This window comes from Phyllobates terribilis, unplaced genomic scaffold (genome assembly GCF_046119375.1).
Source record: "Phyllobates terribilis strain yellow unplaced genomic scaffold, ASM4611937v1 Scaffold_3__8_contigs__length_932513732, whole genome shotgun sequence".
NCBI classification, from domain to species: Eukaryota; Metazoa; Chordata; class Amphibia; order Anura; family Dendrobatidae; genus Phyllobates; species Phyllobates terribilis.
This window is the reverse complement of record NW_027362763.1, coordinates 670,581,875-670,605,827: the sequence shown is the minus strand read 5'-3', so window position 1 is coordinate 670,605,827 and position 23,953 is coordinate 670,581,875. Positions and strand designations below refer to the sequence as shown.

Genomic DNA, 23,953 nt, shown 5'->3' with positions numbered 1-23,953 from the left:
TATGGCCCCTCAAAATGATGAAGCAAGGTAAAACACAAGGGCAAAGCTGACATAACTTGCAGAAAGATATCCTCATTATTTTCAAGACCATTGTAGAGAGATTCTGGGGGATCACAGCTGTCGTGACCCAATACTGCAGTGCTCACAGCTGAGGGTTTGCTACACTAGCTCAACCCATCCCCAGCAGCATTCTCCCTCCTGCCATGACAGTTTGTTACAATAACCTATGAGAGCAGACTGACACATTGTAACAGAACATCATTGGATTGTTTGAAGCTGATTCCCTTCACTGACTGGAAGCAGAAAAGAAAGAATTAAAATACAAAGTATCTTGGAAAGTTTCAGAACTTTTTACTACTTGGCGATTGGTGTCCTAATGATCGGTGGAGGTGGTGGAGGGGCTTATCCTGCAGGCGCAGCCCCTCTGCTGCTACTCTCCAAATTCTTTCTTGACACTTCAAGGAGAAATCTCTGCTCGTCTTTTGTGTCTGGAACGTGGGATTCGCCTCGTCTCTTTGTCACGACTTGTCGGTCCACTGGAAAAACTCGTTCTTGGCGAGCGCAGAATTCACCTAATCCAGTCTGTCAATCCTCCGAGGCGGCGATGAGACCTGCGAGCGTCAGATCTCCGGCTCCGCGCCGTCATTGGATCTGTGTCGGGATCCTTCGATGATTGACGGGGAACTGTCTGAGATCCAAGTATGAAAAAAAAAAACCTCCCGGCGTAACAAATAAGAGTCGTGGACGATGGCGAGCTGCTCGCGGTACCATGAGGTCGCTGCGGATTTTTGGAGATATTTTTAGCAGATAGGAATGGCGTAAAAATTTGTTTAAAAAAACCTTTTCCGTATTTTGCGCTTTATTTCTATTTTCTAGATCGAAGCTGCAGTGTAAAGAATGGAGGGTTTCATTCTAGTTGATGGGCAATGCATTCAGTTCAGCTACATTTTATTATCAACAATAAAATTCCTTTAATCCGACAATGACGCGTGCCAGATTATTAGATATTCTGGATTACTGGAATTATACAATAATAAATAAAATGAAGAGATAGACGATAGGTCGCTTTGTAGTTTTAATTTTCTTTTTGCAACTGAAGAAGAAGAGACGCATAGTATAAAATGAGGGATCCATAAGCAGCAGCTTGCTGATGGTTTCCATTTGGTTTCTACTAATCTGACTATAAAAAAAAAATAGATGACAAAAGCAAAAAGATATATTACAAATATGGCCCAGGCCTTCCAGTATCACAAGATGCAGCAGAGCTGAGCAGACAACACTATATCATCTGTACATTGTAATAAAATGCTGGACGGAAGGAATGCTCATGTTTATATAGTATCTATACGCAGCAGCTTGCTGATGGTTTCCATGCAGAAATAGGATTTTTCTCTACAAATCTGAGTATAAAACAATTTAAAAAATAGGTTGCAAAAAAGCAACAAAAAGAAACGAAGATACATTATAAATATGTCCTTCCAGTAAGAGCAGCATGAGATGTAGCAGAGCTGACTGACACTACATCATCTGTACAGAGTGAGAAGATCATGGAATAAATCAGATTCAGTGCCGGATTATCAGATGCTGGAAGGAATTTATGAGGCTTCAGAAATAGACGAGTTAATAGTTTATTATTATTAATTAACAAAATACAAAGTGAATGAAGAAAAGAGAAATGTAAATCCCATCAGTATTTGGTGACCGCCCATTTCCTCCATCATCAGTATCTGGTGACCGCCCGTCGCCTCCATCATTAGTATCTGGTGACCGCCCGTCACCTCCATCATCAGTATCAGATGGCCGCCTGTCACCTCCATCATCAGTATCTGGTGACCGCCCGTCACCTCCATCATCAGTATCTGGTGACCGCCCGTGTCCTCCATCATCAGTATCTGGTGACCGCCTGTCACCTCCATCATCAGTATCTGGTGACTGCCCGTCACCTCCATCATCAGTATCTGGTGACCGTCCGTCACCTCCATCATCAGTATCTAGTGACCGCCCATCGCCTACATCATCAGTATCTGGTGACCGCCTGTGTCCCCCATCTTCAGTATCTGGTGACCGCCCGTGTCCTCCATCATCAGTATCTGGTGACCGCCTGTCACCTCCATCACCAGTATCTGGTGAAAGCCCGTCGCCTCCATCATCAATATCTGGTGACCGCCTGTGTCCCCCATCTTCAGTATCTGGTGACTGCCCATGTCCCCCATCTTCAGTATCTGGTGACTGCCCGTGTCCCCCATCTTCAGTATCTGGTGACTGCCCGTGTCCCCCATCTTCAATATCTGGTGACTGCCCGTGTCCCCCATCTTCAGTATCTGGTGACCGCCCCTCACCTCCATCATCAGTATCTGGTGACCGCCCGTCGCCTCCATCATCAGTATCTGGTGACCGCCCGTCGCCTCCATCATCAGTATCTGGTGACCGCCCGTCGCCTCCATCATCAGTATCTGGTGACCGCCCGTCGCCTCCATCATCAGTATCTGGTGACCGCCCGTGTCCTCCATCATCAGTATCTGGTGACCGCCTGTCACCTCCATCATCAGTATCTGGTGACCGCCCGTCACCTCCATCATCAGTATCTGGTGACCACCCATCACCTCCATCATCAGTATCTGGTGACCGCCCATCGCCTACATCATCAGTATCTGGTGACCGCCTGTGTCCCCCATCTTCAGTATCTGGTGACCGCCCGTGTCCTCCATCATCAGTATCTGGTGACCGCCTGTCACCTCCATCATCAGTATCTGGTGAAAGCCCGTCGCCTCCATCATCAGTATCTGGTGACCGCCTGTGTCCCCCATCTTCAGTATCTGGTGACTGCCCGTGTCCCCCATCTTCAGTATTTGGTGACCGCCCGTCAGCTCCATCATCAGTATCTGGTGACCGCCTGTGTCCTCCATCATCAGTATCTGGTGACCGCCCGTCGCTTCCATCATCAGTATCTGGTGACCGCCCGTCACTTCCATCATCAGTATCTGGTGACCGCCTGTCACCTCCATCCTCAGTATCTGGTGACCGCCTGTGTCCTCCATCATCAGTATCTGGTGACCGCCTGTCACCTCCATCTTCAGTATCTGATGACCGCCCGTGTCCTCCATCTTCAGTATCTGGTGACCGCCCGTGTCCTCCATCATCAGTATCTGGTGACCGCCTGTGTCCCCCATCTTCAGTATCTGGTGACCGCCCGTGTCCCCCATCTTCAGTATCTGGTGACCGCCCGTGTCCCCCATCTTCAGTATCTGGTGACCGCCCGTGTCCTCCATCATCAGTATCTGGTGACCGCCTGTGTCCCCCATCTTCAGTATCTGGTGACCGCCCGTGTCCCCCATCTTCAGTATCTGGTGACTGTGCCATAACAAGAAAACCTCCCTCCTTTACACTGCAGGCTGGGCTGGATAATGCAGTGCCATGCACAGGTGGAGGTTGCAGCGCTGCAGGCTGGGCTGGATAATGCAGTGCCATGCACAGGTGGAGGTTGCAGCGCTGCAGGCGGCTCATCATCATTTCTCCTAATAAATATCCGGTAATGAGGAATAATTATGGGACTAATGGAGCGGTAATTACCAGGGAAGCAAAAACCTCGGCGACTCTTCTCCGATGACGGCCGCAGATCCGCGTCATCATCAATGGAGACAGATGTGACATTTATTAGGAATATGCGATGTCCCAAAATGACCCTAAATTAAATGTGCTGGAAACGCGTCGGGTCTCATCTGTCTGCAGGGTGTTACATGCAGCAGAGCGGAGTTTGTCACTTGTGGACGTCCATGATTAGAACACACAAATGAGGAGCTGATCGAGAAACGACACGCTCACCTCTGCTGTGTCTGACATGGCTCAGCCTCTTTTTACAGATTGCTTTTTCTCCCCTTTTGATAGATGGAAATCATGGACAAGCTGCTGTTGATGGATCCAGCCTTCCGACCTACGTTCACATCTGAAGGTGTCGCCATTGTAGGATTCATCATTTATGAGGACATTGTCATCAGATGTAGCAGTGCTGAGCTAGTCGTGTAACAACTCAACCTACATTGCTGTGCACTGCACGGCTTACTAATCAGTGATATGTCTGATGTGCCTGCAGTCCTATGCAAAACCACTGGTGATTTCCAGAAATGTTCCGCCAAATGACAAGCACAGCTCTGCTACATTGGTCAGGAAAACTATACCATGGCTATACTAATAAGCTGGGGCTGTAAACCAATGGACACAGGCTGCCAGGACATGCTGGGAGTTGTAGTTTCAATATTAAGCTCGGTGACAACTGTGATGGAGGACACAAGAAGTGACGGAAAAAGAGTAATGAAAGATTAGGAAAGGAAAGAGAGTAAGGAAAGGAAAGGATAGAGAGTAAGGAAAGGAAAGGATAGAGAGTAAGGAAAGGAAAGGATAGAGAGTAAGGAAAGGATAGGATAGAGAGTAAGGAAAGGATAGGATAGAGAGTAAGGAAAGGATAGGATAGAGAGGAAGGAAGGAACGAGAGGAAGGAAGGAAGGAACGAGAGGAAGGAAGGAAGGAACGAGAGGAAGGAAGGAAGGAACGAGAGGAAGGAAGGAAGGAACGAGAGGAAGGAAGGAAGGAACGAGAGGAAGGAAGGAAGGAACGAGAGGAAGGAAGGAAGGAACGAGAGGAAGGAAGGAAGGAACGAGGAGGAAGGAAGGAAGGAACGAGGAGGAAGGAAGGAAGGAACGAGAGGAAGGAAGGAACGAGAGGAAGGAAGGAACGAGAGGAAGGAAGGAACGAGAGGAAGGAAGGAACGAGAGGAAGGAAGGAACGAGAGGAAGGAAGGAACGAGAGGAAGGAAGGAAAGAGAGGAAGGAAGGAAAGAGAGGAAGGAAGGAAAGGAAAAGGAGGGAAGCAAGGAAGGTTGTAGGAAGGGAGGAAATGAAAAGGAAGGAAGGAAAAAATGAAGGAATGTAGGAAGGAAAGGAAGAAAAGTAGGAAGGAAGGAAAGGAAGAGAGGAAAGGGAGGGAAATTAAGGAAGGCGGAAAAGAAAAAAAGAAGGGAAAGAAAGGGGTGAAAGGAATATAGGGAAAGTAATGAAGGGGAAAGGAAAGTAGGGACGAAGTCAGGAAAGGAAAGGGAAGGAAGAATAGAAGGAAGGAATGTAGGAAGGAAAGGAAAAGAAGGAAGGGGAGGAAAGGAAAGAAGGACTGTAGTAAGGAAAGGAAGAAAATGAAGAAAAGTAGGAAGGAAAGGAAGAGCGGAAAGGGAGGGAAATTAAGGAAGGAGGGAAAGAAAAAAGGAAGGGAAAGAAAGGGATGAAAGGAATATAAGAAAAGTAATGAAGGGGAAAGGAAAGGAATATAGGCAAGTATGAAGGAAAGGAAGAGAGAAAAGGGAGGAAATGAAGGAAGAAACTAAAGTAAAAGGAAGAGAGGAAAGAAAGGAAGGAAAGTAAAGAAAGGAAAGTGAAGGGAAGAAAGGAAGGAAAAAAGGATTCATGAAGATCTGCTGATATGGACGGCAGGATCCGGAGCTGATGGACTCAGGGAGTGAAATTTTGACAAGTCTCCGGTATTAGACGTGACCTTATATTTACAGGCTGTAAAGAAGATATGAGCATTATGGTATAAATCATGAAGCTCTCGTAAAGGCGGATAATCGACGGTCGGGGGAGGTGCGGTGACTTTTATATTGGTGACTTATGGGCTGTAGGATTACTAGACTTAAATACGCATCACCTAGAGAAATCCACTCACCGACCTGGAGAGAAGCTTAGCTATTTCCGTATATGGAGCAGTTATGCACGTTTGGAGGTTTCTGCGCAAATTGGGACATTTTACCGGATTATACATGATAAGATCCTGTCTGCAGCCACAGCTAGGGGGAGCTCCCTGTATACAGAGATACATGATAAGATCCTGTCTGCAGCCACCACTAGAGGGAGCTACCTGTATACAGAGATACATGATAAGATCCTGTCTGCAGCCACCACTAGGGGGAGCTCCCTGTATACAGAGATACATGATAAGATTCTGTCTGCAGCCACCACTAGGGGGAGCTCCCTATATACAGAGATACATGATAAGATCCTGTCTGCAGCCACCACTAGGGGGAGCTCCCTGTATACAGAGATACATGATAAGATCCTGTCTGCAGCCACCACTAGGGGGAGCTCCCTGTATACAGAGATACATGATAAGATTCTGTCTGCAGCCACCACTAGGGGGAGCTCCCTGTATACAGAGATACATGATATGATTCTGTCTGCAGCCACCACTAGAGGGAGCTCCCTGTATACAGAGATACATGATAAGATCCTGTCTGCAACCACCACTAGGGGGAGCTCCCTGTATACAGACATACATGATAAGATCCTGTCTGCAGTCACCACTAGGGGGAGCTCCCTGTATACAGAGATACACGATAAGATTCTGTCTGCAGCCACCACTAGGGGGATCTCCCTGTATACAGAGATACATGATAATAGTCTGTTTGCAGTCACCACTAGAGGGAGCTCCCTGTATACAGAGATACATGATAAGATTCTGTCTGCAGCCACCACTAGAGGGAGCTCCCTGTATACAGAGATACATGATAAGATCCTGTCTGCAACCACCACTAGGGGGAGCTCCCTGTATACAGACATACATGATAGGATCCTGTCTGCAGCCACCACTAGGGGGATCTCCCTGTATACAGAGATACATGATAAGAGTCTGTTTGCAGTCACCACTAGAGGGAGCTCCCTGTATACAGAGATATATGATAAGATTCTGTCTGCAGTCACCACTAGGGGGAGCTCCCTGTATACAGAGATACACAATAAGATTCTGTCTGCAGTCACCACTAGGGGGAGCTCCCTGTATACAGAGATACACAATAAGATTCTGTCTGCAGCCACCACTAGGGGGAGCTCCCTGTATACAGAGATACACGATAAGATTCTGTCTGCAGCCACCACTAGGGGGAGCTCCCTGTATACAGAGATACATGATAAGATTCTGTTTGCAGCCACCACTAGGGGGAGCTCCCTGTATACAGAGATACATCATATTATCCTGTCTGTAGTCACCACTAGAGGGAGCTCCCTGTATACAGAGATACATGATAAGAGTCTGTTTGCAGTCACCACTAGAGGGAGCTCCCTGTATACAGAGATACATGATAAGATTCTGTCTGCAGCCACCACTAGGGGGAGCTCCCTGTATACAGAGATACATGATAAGATTCTGTCTGCAGCCACCACTAGGTGGATCTCCCTGTATACAGAGATACATGATAAGATACTGTCTGCAGCCACCACTAGGGGGAGCTCCCTGTATACAGAGATACATGATAAGATTCTGTCTGCAGTCACCACTAGGGGGAGCTCCTTGTATACAGAGATACATGATAAGATTCTGTCTGCAGCCACCACTAGGAGGAGCTCCCTGTATACAGAGATACATGATAAGATTCTGTCTGCAGTCACCACTAGGAGGAGCTCCCTGTATACAGAGATACATGATAAGATTCTGTCTGCAGTCACCACTAGGGGGAGCTCCCTGTATACAGAGATACATGATAAGATTCTGTCTGCAGCCACCACTAGGGGGAGCTCCCTGTATACAGAGATACATGATAAGATCCTGTCTGCAGCCACCACTAGGGGGAGCTCCCTGTGTACAGAGATACATGATAAGATTCTGTCTGCAGCCACCACTAGGGGGAGCTCCCTGTGTACAGAGATACATGATAAGATTCTGCCTGCAGCCACTACTAGGATGAGCTCCCTGTATACAGAGATACATGATAAGATCCTGTCTGCAGCCACCACTAGGGAGAGCTCCCTGTATACAGAGATACATGATAAGATTTTGTTTGCAACCACCACTAGGGGGAGCTCCCGGTATACAGAGATACATGCTAAGATTCTGTCTGCAGCCACCACTAGGATAAAATCTTATCATATTTCTCTGTATACAGGGGGCTCACCCTAGTGGTGACTGCAGACAGAATCTTATCATGTATCTCTGTATACAGGGAGCTCCCCCTAGTGGTGGCTGCAGACAGTATCTTATCATGTATCTCTGTATACAGGGAGCTCCCCCTAGCAGTGGCTGCAGACAGAATGTTATCATGTACCTCTGTATACAGGGAGCTCCCCCTAGTGGTGACTGCAGACAGGATCTTATCATGTATCTCTGTATACAGGGAGCTCCCCCTAGTGGTGACTACAGACAGGATCTTATCATGTACCTCTGTATACAGGGAGCTCCCCCTAGTGGTGACTGCAGACAGGATCTTATCATGTATCTCTGTATACAGGGAGCTCCCCCTAGTGGTGACTGCAGACAGAATCTTATCATGTATCTCTGTATATAGGGAGCTCCCCCTAGTGGTGGTGGCAGACAGGATCTTATCATGTATCTCTGTATACAGGGAGCTCCCTCTAGTGTTGACTGCAGACAGAATCTTATCATGTATCTCTGTATACAGGGAGCTCCCCCTAGTGGAGGATGAAGACAGGATCTTATCATGTATCTGTGTATACAGAGAGCTCCCCCTAGTGGTGACTGCAGACAGAATCTTATCATGTATCTCTGTATACAGGGAGCTCCCCCTAGTGGTGGCTGCAGACAGGATCTTATCATGTATCTCTGTATACAGAGAGCTCCCCCTAGTGGTGACTGCAGACAGAATCTTATCATGTATCTCTGTATATAGGGAGCTCCCCCTAGTGGTGGTGGCAGACAGGATCTTATCATGTATCTCTGTATACAGGGAGCTCCCTCTAGTGTTGACTGCAGACAGAATCTTATCATGTATCTCTGTATACAGGGAGCTCCCCCTAGTGGAGGATGAAGACAGGATCTTATCATGTATCTGTGTATACAGAGAGCTCCCCCTAGTGGTGACTGCAGACAGAATCTTATCATGTATCTCTGTATACAGGGAGCTCCCCCTAGTGGAGGATGAAGACAGGATCTTATCATGTATCTGTGTATACAGAGAGCTCCCCCTAGTTGTAGATGCAGGAAATGAGAATTTTATCATTTTTATGACTATGCATATGCAGGGTATTTAGTGATTTTTTTTTTTTTTTTATCAGTGATTGGAGCTGAGGTGTAGAGGTTCTAAAATATGGCTGCTGTTGCATCCGTCATAGACTTCTATGGGGCAGAGAATGTATCACTACATTACAGAGCGTTCAGGACTGTAGGAAAGCAGGGTGAGCTTTGTGACAGGCGAGAGGCCTCTATAGTGCGTGTGAGCCGCATCCTAGTCACAGATACAACTAATGGCTGAAATGTCTGCGTGCGTTTTGTGAAGAGAGGATGATGGGGATCCGAATCCTTCCAGGGCAGCAGCTGGGGAAGATCAGAGAGGAGCATTAAAGTGGATTAATGATGTGAATTGTCCCGGGGTGTGAAAGCGGCGGGTGTCTGCTGAACATTACAGGTGGGTAATTAAAGGGCCGCGCAGTCAATAGGATGTAATGGCCGGGGTGCTGTCATATAGAGAGCAGGGGAGCGCGGGTGAGCGCCGGGTACCATATCGTGTCTGGTCATATAACACCCACCATCTCTGTAACATTTCATCATTACCTCTCTGCAGTGTAGACTATAATATGATGCTCCCTGGAAACCATCAACAAGCAGGGCAGGGCTGATGACTGATTTTTATTGGTGTTCATTAACACAAGAAAATCCACATAGTCTGATAACCATTCTCTAATATGGCTGCTGATGAGCCAATGAAAACTAAAGAATATTACACAGCTACTTGCTGATGGTTTCCTTTTTCATTTTTTTTTTCTTACTGCACAAAAATACCTTAAACAGAGATCAGTCCCATATAAGATAAAAAACACAGCAGCCTTTCACTCAAAATGAGCAGAGCTTCAGTATAAAGCATGGTGGACGGACAGAGAAGCTGCCCGAGCCTGTAAGGAGGTAGGAGCTAGAATCAGACCACCAAGGACTCCCAATAGACAATGCAGCCAAGATGGAGTCACGCGTCACAGCTCTGCCCCATAGGAACGGAGAACGGAGCAGGGGGGCAGAGACTCACGATTTGTATCGTCAAGATCACAAATTCAGAAGAAATTCAAGCAAATTTCAACAAAGAATTGACGGCAATCACCGGAAACCACATCCTGGATCTGAGATCCCACCGCAAGACAGTGAGGGGAAGGAGCGGAGCGGACGCCGTCATGGCTTCTCTCATCCTAAAAGGAAAAAAAACAAACAAAGTACTTGTAAAACGAAGCAACTTACCTCTCAATAAAAGAGGTTGCCTAGGTTACCGACCACCTTCTGCAGTTTATCAGTGGTATAGGGAAAGGGGACTTCAGGAAGACAAACCCAGGAGATACTTGATTTTATTTATTTATTTTTTTTACAAAAAGTTCACAATGACAACGCCGGGACACTTTGGCTTTAGCCGTCTGGTCGGTTACAGCTTCCCGTTAGCGAATGCGGCTTCTTGGAACTGAGGCACAAAACTTCTGAAATAAGCCCTGAAAAGAAACAAAATGAAGGGTCACCGACCAGAAGAGATATGGACGGAAGGAGGAGCCCGGGGGTCGAGGATCGGGGCAGTGACATCATCACCTCTGGCACGGCGGTGTGACATCATAGGGGACACTACAGGGGTGAGAAGTAATCAGCGTACACCACGGAGTGTCCGGACATGGAGCACAAGCCACTGCTCGGCCCACCCCTGCGGTATCACTAGACTATCAGGGGTGATGTTTGGGTAATCACCCCCTTAAAACCTTTGCGCAGCCCAGACTACGACACATGGTAGTCGGGTTGCCACATTCTGTGTGATGGAGGGTGTAGACTAGCTGCCATGGTGTCGCCTAACTCACACAGTATAGGTAGTGACTGGTATATCAACTAAGTAAACATTCACAGAAAATACTATATACACGGTGTCTCCCATACACAGACATGAGGGATTCCTGTTTGTTCAGAAGCAGCATGGAGGACATTATACAGCAATAATGAGCTGTGTAGCTGTGAATCCAGCACAGGAGTGAGAAAAATCACTTACTAGAAAGTAGACGCATGGAGAACAATGTATAACTACTGAGCTGTGTAGCTGTGAATCCAGCACGGGAGTGAGAAAAATCACTAGAAAAGTAAAAGCATGGAGCACAATATATAACTACTGAGCTGTGTAGCTGTGAATCCAGCACGAGAGTGAGCGCAAACACTTACTAGAAAGTAGAAGCATGGAGCACAATATATAACAGTACTGAGCTGTATAGCTGTGAATCCAGCACGAGAGTGAGAGCAATCACTTACTAGAAAGTAGAAGCATGAAGCACAATATATAACAGTACTAAGCTGTAGTTGTGAATCCAGCACTGGAGTGAAAAGAAAAAATCTTTCCTAGAAAGCAACCACATGGAGGACATTATACTGAGCAGTGTAGCTGTGAATCTAGCCTTAGGATGAGATAAACACTTACTAGAAAGCGACAGCAGTATGAAGGATAATGTACAAACATACTGAGCAGTGTAGCTGTGAATCCAGCACTAAGGTGAGATAAAATACTTACTAGAAGCAGAAGCAGTATGGATGATAGACAGCAGTACTGAGCAGTTGCATAAAATTACACACTTCTCAGCCTACGGGGTAATATGGCATAGACTAGCTCATCAAGACCTAGCTAAAGACGTAGCATACTGAGTCACCATCCTTAGTTTGAAGTGATAGGTTGCAAAAAAGCAGAGGAAATAAGTAGTGGCCTCACCTGACTGCACAGCCCAGGTCATAATCCTACTGAGCAATCTACACCTTACACAGAGCAGAGGGCAAGAGAAAACACCCGGCAATATGAAGACGTCCTCCACCAGCTCATCAGGGTAACAGAGCTCAGTGTCACATTAATAAGAGCATTACAGATTTGTGAGACAAGAGACTTTCCACCTTGTAATAACAGGATTAAGAGCAGTAAACGCTCCTAATCTCCAGTGCACCTGAAATAAGGAGCCACCTCCCCCGAGTGCTAGTAAGGCTATACCTGCACCTCGTCATTCTGCAAGATGAGCTGAAAAACTACAAAAATATAGGAGTTATATTCTTGTACATAGGAGGCAGTATTATAGTAGTTATATTCTTGTACATAGGAGCAGTATTATAGTAGTTATATTCTTGTACATAGGAGCAGTATTATAGTAGTTATATTCTTGTACATAGGAGCAGTATTATAGTAGTTATATTCTTGTTCATAGGGAGCAGTATTATAGTAGTTATATTCTTGTACATAGGAGCAGTATTATAGTAGTTATATTCTTGTACATAGGGAGCAGTATTATAGTAGTTATATTCTTGTACATAGGGAGCAGTAGTATAGTAGTTATATTCTTGTACATAGGAGCAGTATTATAGTAGTTATATTCTTGTACATAGGAGCAGTAGTATAGTAGTTATATTCTTGTACATAGGGAGCAGTATTATAGTAGTTATATTCTTGTACATAGGAGCAGTATTATAGTAGTTATATTCTTGTACATAGGGAGCAGTATTATAGTAGTTATATTCTTGTACATAGGAGCAGTATTATAGTAGTTATATTCTTGTACATAGGAGCAGTATTATAGTAGTTATATTCTTGTACATAGGAGCAGTATTATAGTAGTTATATTCTTGTACATAGGGAGCAGTATTATAGTAGTTATATTCTTGTACATAGGAGCAGTATTATAGTAGTTATATTCTTGTACATAGGAGCAGTATTATAGTAGTTATATTCTTGTACATAGGAGCAGTATTATAGTAGTTATATTCTTGTACATAGGGGGCAGTATTATAGTAGTTATATTCTTGTACATAGGGGGCAGTATTATAGTAGTTATATTCTTGTACATAGGAGCAGTATTATAGTAGTTATATTCTTGTACATAGGAGCAGTATTATAGTAGTTATATTCTTGTACATAGGAGCAGTATTATAGTAGTTATATTCTTGTACATAGGAGCAGTATTATAGTAGTTATATTCTTGTACATAGGGGCAGTATTATAGTAGTTATATTCTTGTACATAGGGACAGTATTATAGTAGTTATATTCTTGTACATAGGGAGCAGTATTATAGTAGTTATATTCTTGTACATAGGGAGCAGTATTATAGTAGTTATATTCTTGTACATAGGGGCAGTATTATAGTAGTTATATTCTTGTACATAGCTAGCAGTATTATAGTAGTTATATTCTTGTACATAGGGGGCAGTATTATAGTAGTTCTATTCTTGTACATAGGGGGCAGTATTATAGTAGTTATATTCTTGTACATAGGAGCAGTATTATAGTAGTTGTATTCTGGTACATAGGGGCAGTATTATAGTAGTTATATTCTTGTACATAGGGGGCAGTATTATAGTAGTTCTATTCTTGTACATAGGGAGCAGTATTATAGTAGTTATATTCTTGTACATAGGGGGCAGTATTATAGTAGTTATATTCTTATACATAGGGGACAGTATTATAGTAGTTATATTCTTGTACATAGGGGGCAGTATTATAGTAGTTATATTCTTATACATAGGGGACAGTATTATAGCAGTTATATTCTTGTACATATGGGGCAGTATTATAGTAGTTATATTCTTGTACATAGGAGCAGTATTATGGTAGTTATATTCTTGTACATAGGGGCAGTATTATAGTAGTTATATTCTTGTACATAGGGGCAGTATTATAGTAGTTATATTCTTGTATATAGGGAGCAGTATTATAGTAGTTATATTCTTGTACATAGGGGCAGTATTATAGTAGTTATATTCTTGTACACAGGGACAGTATTATAGTAGTTATATTCTTGTACATAGGGGCAGTATTATAGTAGTTATATTCTTGTACATAGGAGCAGTATTATAGTAGTTATATTCTTGTACATAGGGGGCAGTATTATAGTATATTCTTGTACATAGTGGGCAGTATTATAGTAGTTATATTCTTGTACATATGGGCAGTATTATAGTAGTTATATTCTTGTACATAGGGGGCAGTATTATAGTAGTTATATTCTTGTACATAGGGGGCAGTATTATAGTAGTTATATTCTTGTACATAGGGGCAGTATTATAGTAGTTATATTCTTGTACATAGGAGGCAGTATTATAGTAGTTATATTCTTGTACATAGGAGGCAGTAATATAGTAGTTATATTCTTGTACATATGGGCATTATTATAGCAGTTATATTCTTGTACATAGGGGGCAGTATTATAGTAGTTATATTCTTGTACATAGGGGGCAGTATTATAGTAGTTATATTCTTGTACATAGGGGGCAGTATTATAGTAGTTATATTCTTGTACATAGGGGCAGTATTATAGTAGTTATATTCTTGTACATAGGGGGCAGTAATATAGTAGTTATATTCTTGTACATAGGGGCAGTATTATAGTAGTTATATTCTAGTACATAGGAGGCAGTATTATAGTAGTTATATTCTTGCACATAGGAGCAGTATTATAGTAGTAATATTCTTGTACATAGGAGCAGTATTATAGTAGTTATATTCTTGTACATAGGGGGCAGTATTTTAGTAGTGATAACCTTGTATATAGGAGCAGTATTATAGTAGTTTTTTGTGTGTAAGTAAAGGCTTTCTTCTGCCCACTCTTCCATAAAGGCCACTTCTATGGAGTGTATGGCTTATTGTGGTCTTATGGACAAATACTCCAGTCTCTGCTTGGGAACTCTGCAGCTACTTCAGGGTTACCTTTCTCCTATGTGCTTTCTCTCTGATTAATGCCCCCCCTTGCCCGGGCTGAGAGTTTTGGTGAGCGCCCTCTCTTGGCAGGTTTGTTGTGCCATGTTCTTTCTATTTGATGATAATGGATTTGATGGTGCTCCGGGAAATCATCAGAGATTGGGAGATATTTTTTATAACCCGACCCTGACTTCTTTACAGCTTTGTCCCTGACTAGTTTGGAGATCTCCTTGGTCTTCATGGCGTTGTTTGGAGATCTCCTATTTGTTGTTTGGAGATCCCCTTGGTCTTCATGGTGTTGTTTGGAGATCTCCTTGGTCTTCAAGGTGTTGTTTGGAGATCTCCTTGGTCTTCAAGGTGTTGTTTGGAGATCTCCTTGGTCTTCATGGTGTTGTTTGGAGATCCCTTTGGTCTTCATGGTGTTGTTTGGAGATCCCTTTGGTCTTCATGGTGTTGTTTGGAGATCTCCTTAGTCTTCATGGTGTTGTTTGGAGATCTCCTTGGTCTTCATGATGTTGATTGGAGATCCCCTTGGTCTTCATGGTGTTGTTTCGAGATCTCCCTGGTCTTCATGGTGTTGTTTGGAGAGCCTTTTGGTCTTCATGGTGTTGTTTGGAGAGCCCCTTGGTCTTCATGGTGTTGTTTGGAGATCTCCTTGGTCTTCATGGTGTTGTTTGGAGAGCCCCTTGGTCTTCATGGTGTTGTTTGGAGATCCCCTTGGTCTTCATGGTGCTGTTTGGAGAGCCCCTTGGTCTTCATGGTGCTGTTTGGAGAGCCCCTTGGTCTTCATGGTGTTGTTTGGAGATCTCCTTGGTCTTCATGGTGTTGTTTGGAGATCTCCTTGGTCTTCAAGGTGTTGTTTGGAGATCCCTTTGGTCTTCATGGTGTTGTTTGGAGATCCCTTTGGTCTTCATGGTGTTGTTTCGAGATCTCCCTGGTCTTCATGGTGTTGTTTGGAGATCCCCTTGGTCTTCATGGTGTTGTTTGGAGAGCCTCTTGGTCTTCATGGTGCTGTTTGGAGAGCCCCTTGGTCTTCATTGTGTTGTTTGGAGATCTCCTTGGTCTTCATGGTGTTGTTTGGAGATCCCCTTGATCTTCATGGTGCTGTTTGGAGAGCCCCTTGGTCTTCATGGTGTTGTTTGGAGATCCCCTTGGTCTTCATGGTGCTGTTTGGAGATCTCCTTGGTCTTCATGGTGTTGTTTGGAGATCTCCTTGGTCTTCATGGTGTTTGGAGATCTCCTTGGTCTTCAAGGTGTTGTTTGGAGATCCCTTTGGTCTTCATGGTGTTGTTTGGAGATCCCTTTGGTCTTCATGGTGTTGTTTGGAGATCCCTTTGGTCTTCATGGTGTTGTTTGGAGATCTCCTTGGTCTTCATGGTGGTGTTTGGTCAGTGGAGCCTCTTGTTAATGGTGTTGCAGCCTCTGTGGCCTTTCAGAAAAGGTAAAGTGTATATACTGACAGACATGTGACATTAGATTTCACACAGGGGGACGTCCTGTCACTAAGCATGGGACTTGTGAAGGGAATTGCTTGCACCAGAATTTTTTAGGGGCTTTATAGCAAAAGGGGTGAATACATATGCACATGACAATTTTTAGTTATTTGATCCCATATAGGCATAAATGTAACTTCTTTTTCTCACTTCAATAACTCAGTAAGTTTGGGGATAGGCGATAACTTGCAATATCTGGACAATTCCTATAAGGCCATGTCCTAGTATAGTCTGCTGCACGGCGCAGTCTGTGCGGTCGCTCATGTTCCCCTCCATGTTTCTGTATGGAGCTTGTGCACTGGGCACAGTCATGGGGGACAGAGAAGAGCGAACCCCAAACTGTTCCCACAAAGCTGAAGCTACAATTGTCCACAATGTCTTGTGCTGAAGTTTACGATTTCCCTTCACTGGAGCTGAGGGTCCGCGGCGCCCCCTGATAACAGCCCATAGCATTATCCCCCCCCCCCCTCCACCATCTGTACAGCGGCACAATGCAGTCAGGGGGTAACGTCCTCCTGGAATCACCAAACCCAGATCCCTCCATCAGACACAGATAGAGAAGTGCGATCCGTCACTGCACAGAACACGTCTCCTCCAGAGTCCAGTGGTGGCGACTTTACACCACTCCATCCGACGCTCGGCATTGTGCTTGGTAATGTACGGCTGCATGCAGCTGCTCGGCAATGAAGCTCCCAGCGGGGGCGCAGTGTCTGTGCTGATACCAGAGGGGGTCTGGACTCTGCAGTTATGGGGTCAGCAGAGCGGTGGGGACTTTTCTGCTCTCTGCTCCTCAGCACTTGGCCCCCCCCCGCTCTGTGACGTTACGGGGTCTCCACAGTGTAATATCACTAACAGGTGATGGGGAAGATTCAAGAGGGGAAATGTCATGGACGGACTTGTTACCACTGTGGCTCCTATTACAGGACCGCACTGGTATCAGGGAGCTCCGCACCACCGGCCGTTAAGTCAGATGGTACTAAAGGCAAAAGACATAGCGGAGGTTATACACTAGGGGGCAATGGGGCCGGAGGTTATACACCGGGGGTGGGGTGGCTGGGGGTTATTCCATGGGGCTGAAGGAAGTGTCGGCATTAAGTCCTGCGGCCGATGCTTTTCTCAGTGTCTCGCTAATTTGGTCTTTCCCTGAGGCGGTTTCCATGCCCCTCTCTCTCGGTCTCTGCTGGTGATTTCGGCCATGCCGTCTCTCCAGTCTCTGCCGTCTCTCCAGTCTCTGCCGTCTCTGCCGTCTCTGCAGTCTCTGCCGTCTCTCCAGTCTCTGCCGTCTCTCCAGTCTCTGCCGTCTCTCCAGTCTCTGCCGTCTCTGCCGTCTCTCCAGTCTCTGCCGTCTCTCCAGTCTCTGCCGTCTCTGCCGTCTCTGCCGTCTCTCCAGTCTCTGCCGTCTCTCCAGTCTCTGCCGTCTCTGCCGTCTCTCCAGTCTCTCCAGTCTCTGCCGTCTCTCCAGTCTCTGCCGTCTCTCCAGTCTCTGCCGTCTCTCCAGTCTCTACCCTGGTACTTTCTTGCCTTCCTGGATCTTACTCTGCACCTGTCCGTCTTTACTCGGATCGGACGGTCCCGGGTGTTGAGGACCTGATGATCGCACACTCGTTATTTGTTGGATTATGGCTTCGCTGTTTTGTAACCTAGATACATAATGAGCAGAAAGTATATGAAGATTATATATAGCAGCGGCCGCGCTCACCGAGCCGAGGAATGGGCAATTATCACAGAAAAATTATATAATGCCTTGTACTCCAGTCACCTCCAGAGCCGCACTCACTATTCTGCTGCTACATCAGGTCTTATTCTCCAGCCACCTCCAGAGCTGAAGCCACTATTCTGCTGTTACATCATGTCTTATCCTCCAGAGCTGCACTCACTATTCTGATATTACATCATGTCTTATCCTCCAGTCACCTCCAGAGCTGTGGTCACTACTTTGCTGTTACATAAGGTCTTATCCTTCAGTCACCTCCAGAGCTGCACTCACTATTCTGCTGTTACATTGTGTCTTATCCTCCAGTCACCTCCAGAGCAAAAGTCACTATTCTGCTGTTACATCATGTCTTATCCTCCAGTCACCTCCAGAGCTGCGGTCACTATTCCGCTGCTACATCATGTCTTATCCTCCAGAGCTGCACTCACTATTCTATTATGTCTTATCCTCCAGTCACCTCCAGAGCTGTGGTCACTATTCTGATGTTACATCGTGTCTTATGCTCCATTCACCTCCAGAGCTGCACTCACTATTCTGCTGTTACATTGTGTCTTATCCTCCAGTCACCTGCAGAGCTGCAGTCACTATTCTGCTGTTTCATAATGTCTTATCCTCCAGTCACCTCCAGAGCTGTGGTCACTATTCTGATGTTACATCGTGTCTTATGCTCCATTCACCTCCAGAGCTGCACTCACTATTCTGATATTACATCATGTCTTATCCTCCAGTCACCTCCAGAGCTGCACTCACTATTCTGATATTACATCATGTCTTATCCTCCAGTCACCTCCAGAGCTGCACTCACTATTCTGCTGTTACATCATGTCTTATCCTCCAGTCACCTCCAGAGCTGCAGTCACTATTCCGCTGCTACATCATGTCTTATCCTCCAGAGCTGCACTCACTATTCTATCATGTCTTATCCTCCAGTCACCTCCAGAGCTGTGGTCACTATTCTGATGTTACATCGTGTCTTATGCTCCATTCACCTCCAGAGCTGCACTCACTATTCTGATATTACATCATGTCTTATCCTCCAGTCACCTCCAGAGCTGCACTCACTATTCTGATATTACATCATGTCTTATCCTCCAGTCACCTCCAGAGCTGCACTCACTATTCTGCTGTTACATCATGTCTTATCCTCCAGTCACCTCCAGAGCTGCAGTCACTATTCCGCTGCTACATCATGTCTTATCCTCCAGAGCTGCACTCACTATTCTATCATGTCTTATCCTCCAGTCACCTCCAGAGCTGTGGTCACTATTCTGATGTTACATCGTGTCTTATGCTCCATTCACCTCCAGAGCTGCGGTCACTATTCTGCTGTTACATTGTGTCTTATCCTCCAGTCACCTACAGAGCTGCAGTCACTATTCTGCTGTTTCATAATGTCTTATCCTCCAGTCACCTCCAGAGCTGTGGTCACTATTCTGCTGTTACATCATGTCTTATCCTCCAGAGCTGCACTCACTATTCTGATATTACATCATGTCTTATCCTCCAGTCACCTCCAGAGCTGCACTCACTATTCTGATATTACATCATGTCTTATCCTCCAGTCACCTCCAGAGCTGCGGTCACTGTTATCCCCCACATATATAAGCTCTGCACTGTATAGCTGATGAATGTCTGATTACTGGGACTCCTATGTCCCATGTGTGAATGGAGCGTTAGTGAGCATGTGTGACCACTGTGCTATTCACTTAATGGAGACTCCCTTAAAGTTTTCCCAGCTTTATTGACAAGGACAAGTACAGACGACCTCTGAGCAGTCTGCATCCAGATATGAGACCGGTGACTTCCGCCGGCCCCTAGGAGCTCCTTGGAGGGGCCCCGAGCTGCGCCTGACAGTTCACTCACAAACATCACCCAGGTAAACACGGCGGCCGGGCCGGGGCAAACCCTCCTGTCACTCCGCCAAGAACAGGTTGTTTCGGGTGTTCGGTATAATCACAAACAAGTTTTCCAGGTCTCGGGACAAGTCAGAGCAAGAACTGGAGAAATAACAAAAAGGGGGAAAAACAGGAGCGCAGAAGGCAGCGAAACCTGCGCCTCCCCGGAGACACTACAACTCCCAGCATGCACGGCCCAGAGACACTACAACTCCCAACCCAGCATACACGGCCCGGAGACACTACAACTCCCAGCATGCACGGCCCGGAGACACTACAACTCCCAGCATGCACGGCCCGGAGACACTACAACTCCCAGCATGCACGGCCCGGAGACACTACAACTCCCAGCCCAGCATGCACGGCCCGGAGACACTACAACTCCCAGCCCAGCATGCACGGCCCGGAGACACTACAACTCTCAGCATGCACGGGCCGGAGACGCTACAACTCCCAGGATGCACAGGCCGGAGACGCTACAACTCCCAGCATGCACGGCCCGGAGACGCTATAACCCCCAGCATGCACAGCCCGGAGACACTACAACTCCCAGCATGCACGGCCCAGAGACACTACAACTCCCAGCATGCACGGCCCAGAGACACTACAACTCCCAGCATGCACGACCCGGAGACACTACAACTCCCAGCATGCACGACCCGGTGACACTACATCTCCCAGCATGCACGGCCCGGAGACACTACAACTGCCAGCATGCACGGCCGCACCGCTGCCCCAGGAGGAGCATAATGCGGCTTCACAATATCTAGTTTTACATTAACCCCTTCTTGCCATGGCCAATTTCCCTTTTTTCCTCCCCTTCTCCGAAACCTGTAACTTTTTCACTGTCCGATTGACATCGCCGTAAGCGGGGATTCCTTGTTTCGCGGGGATTCTTTGTTTCGCGGGGATTCTTTGTTTCGCGGGGATTCTTTGTTTCGCGGGGATTCCTCGTTTCGCGGGGATTCCTCGTTTCGCGGGGATTCCTCGTTTCGCGGGGATTCTTGGTTTCGCGGGGATTCTTGGTTTCGCGGGGATTCTTGGTTTCGCGGGGATTCCTTGTTTCGCGGGGATTCCTTGTTTCGCGGGGATTCTTTGTTTCGCGGGGATTCTTTGTTTCGCGGGGATTCTTTGTTTCGCGGGGATTCTTTGTTTCGCGGGGACTCTGTTTCGCGGGGATTCTTTGTTTCGCGGGGATTCCTCGTTTCGCGGGGATTCCTCGTTTCGTGGGGATTCTTTGTTTCGCGGGGATTCTTTGTTTCGCGGGGATTCTTTGTTTCGCGGGGATTCTTTGTTTCGCGGGGATTCTTTGTTTCGCGGGGATTCTTTGTTTCGCGGGGATTCCTTGTTTCGCGGGGATTCCTTGTTTCGCGGGGATTCTTTGTTTCGCGGGGATTCTTTGTTTCGCGGGGATTCTTTGTTTCGCGGGGATTCTTTGTTTCGCGGGGATTCCTTGTTTCGCGGGGATTCCTCGTTTCGCGGGGATTCCTCGTTTCGTGGGGATTCTTTGTTTCGCGGGGATTCCTTGTTTCGCGGGGATTCTTTGTTTCGCGGGGATTCTTTGTTTCGCGGGGATTCTTTGTTTCGCGGGGATTCTTTGTTTCGCGGGGATTCCTTGTTTCGCGGGGATTCCTCGTTTCGCGGGGATTCCTCGTTTCGTGGGGATTCTTTGTTTCGCGGGGATTCTTTGTTTCGCGGGGATTCTTTGTTTCGCGGGGATTCTTTGTTTCGCGGGGATTCTTTGTTTCGCGGGGATTCTTTGTTTCGCGGGGATTCCTTGTTTCGCGGGGATTCCTTGTTTCGCGGGGATTCTTTGTTTCGCGGGGATTCTTTGTTTCGCGGGGATTCTTTGTTTCGCGGGGATTCTTTGTTTCGCGGGGATTCCTTGTTTCGCGGGGATTCCTTGTTTCGCGGGGATTCTTTGTTTCGCGGGGATTCTTTGTTTCGCGGGGACTCTGTTTCGCGGGGATTCTTTGTTTCGCGGGGACTCTTTGTTTCGCCGGGATTCTTTGTTTCGCCAGGATTTGTCGTTTTCTCTGACACCATTTCGGGATATATTCGACGTTTTCGTTGCATTCGAAGAACAGTCATTTGGGCGTTTTGATTTTATTTTTATAGCTCTTCAGCATTGATCGCAGGAATTAAATATACGTAATTATATTCTGATAGATCAGCCAGTTCTGGATGTGGAGATAGCAAATATTTTTATTTTTGTATTGGGAAAAATGACGGCATTTCAAACATTAGTTTTTTTTTTCCAATTAAAGTTTTTTCATATTTCAAAAACGTGTTTTTTTTAGATTACTTGTACATTTTCTTTTAGTTCCCCTGGAGGACTTGAGCCCGCGATCCCTTTATCACTTGCACCACGTGCTGCCATACTTCTGTGGCAATGAGGGTCTATCAGCCATGGGCCGTACGTAGAAAGCGACATTTTTTCTCATAAATTTCCACGTCTCGATAGCAGCATTTGTGACGAATCTTTCTCCAGATGATGGGAGTTGTCTTACGCCATGGATCCGCAGAAGCTCCGTGACGCTGCAGCCATTTGCAATGCAAACAGTTCGGGGCTCTGCTGCGGATCAGCAATGACGTCTTTGGTGGCTTTTTTCCCGTTGCAGACGGCTCCTACAGACTGACAGCAAGCGGAGGTATTGCAGACGGCTCCTACAGACTGACAGCAAGCAGAGGTATTGCAGCTGGCTCCTACAGACTGACAGCAAGCAGAGGTATTGCAGCTGGCTCCTACAGACTGACAGCAAGCAGAGGTATTGCAGACGGCTCCTACAGACTGACAGCAAGCAGAGGTATTGCAGACGGCTCCTACAGACTGACAGCAAGCAGAGGTATTGCAGCTGGCTCCTACAGACTGACAGCAAGCAGAGATATTGCAGACGGCTCCTACAGACTGACAGCAAGCAGAGGTATTGCAGCTGGCTCCTACAGACTGACAGCAAGCAGAGGTATTGCAGCTGGCTCCTACAGACTGACAGCAAGCAGAGATATTGCAGACGGCTCCTACAGACTGACAGCAAGCAGAGGTATTGCAGACACGATTTGCTTGTGCCCAGTCTGCAAATTTTTTAAACAGCAAAAATCGCAACTGCAAAAAAAAAAAAAAAAAGAATGCAAAAATAGCAATAACAGAATGTCAGGAACCGTCCACCTTCCGTGCGGCTTTGTTGCTGGCGGGGGCGGCGGCAGCGCACACAGCCGGTATTAGTGTCATGTAAAGTGGAGGATTATGGGTGAAGGCTATCAGTGATACAATGGGGACGATATAATTAAGACCTAATCCTCCTCTTCTTCTCCTCTTCTTCTCCTCCTGGTGCTTTTTGGAAGTGAAAGCTGCTTCTAGAATAGCGCTGTCAGAGCGCGGCGTAATTATACGCTTCGCAGGCGCGAGACGCGACTTGTAGGGGACTTGTACATCTGCTGGGGATGAAGTTCCTACGAGCCCCCCCCCCCCCCCGGGCTGCGGCATTAACCCCTTAATGCCGGGGAGGGAACATTCATAAGCTCAGGCCGCTCGGCAGCGGGCATTTCCATGGCGGTGCGGGTCCTCGCACGCTCCGGATTAGCGCCCTGTGATGTCGGAGGCTGTCTGCCCTCATTAACCCTCACCCACCCCTATTGCACGGTGCGTGCAGTTTGCTGGCAGAGGGTCCTGGTACATGAAATCACACACAGATGCTTCCTCGCACGAGGGGCGGCTCCGTCCCCAGAAAGAGCAATTACCCTTAGTATGTTAAAAACCTTAAAAGGGGCAAAATCAGTCCCCGGGGTGAAAGGTGGAGCTCAAGGATATGTCACTGCACTGTGTCCGCCGACCCTGTCGGGGGACCCTCACCTATCACAGATCAGTGACCCCAAGGATAAGCCGACCACTCGCATTCCTAGGAATATCCCATCCTGGAAAAGCTGGGTGACAGCCATTGCCTCTTACATAGTGATTGCCACCAAGCGATCCAGAGACCCCCAAATGCCGTATCTGCCTGAGGAGAGGGGGGCTATGTGTCTGCATTAAAGGGGAGGTCAGGTTTAGAGAAGGCCTCCGTTCAGGATAGCGAGTGATATGTGTGGGCAGCGTGCAATGCTTCATCTCCCCTGCGGGGGAGCTGTAGGGAGACTGAACACTTACTGCTACAGATCACTGATCGATAGGGGTCCCGCCTGGGACAACTACG

General features: G+C 46.6%; 1 protein-coding gene across 1 annotated transcript in view; it reads right to left on the bottom strand.

Annotated features, from left to right (window-relative positions):
• Positions 1-10,305: 10,305 nt before the first annotated feature.
• The window catches only part of BABAM2 (BRISC and BRCA1 A complex member 2), a 234,677-nt gene continuing 221,029 nt past the window's right edge, over positions 10,306-23,953 (bottom strand). The window contains exon 12 of the mRNA XM_073671771.1: positions 10,306-10,454. Coding sequence (XP_073527872.1) covers positions 10,391-10,454 — 64 coding nt within the window. The 3' untranslated portion in view covers positions 10,306-10,390. The remainder of the gene's footprint in view (positions 10,455-23,953) is intronic.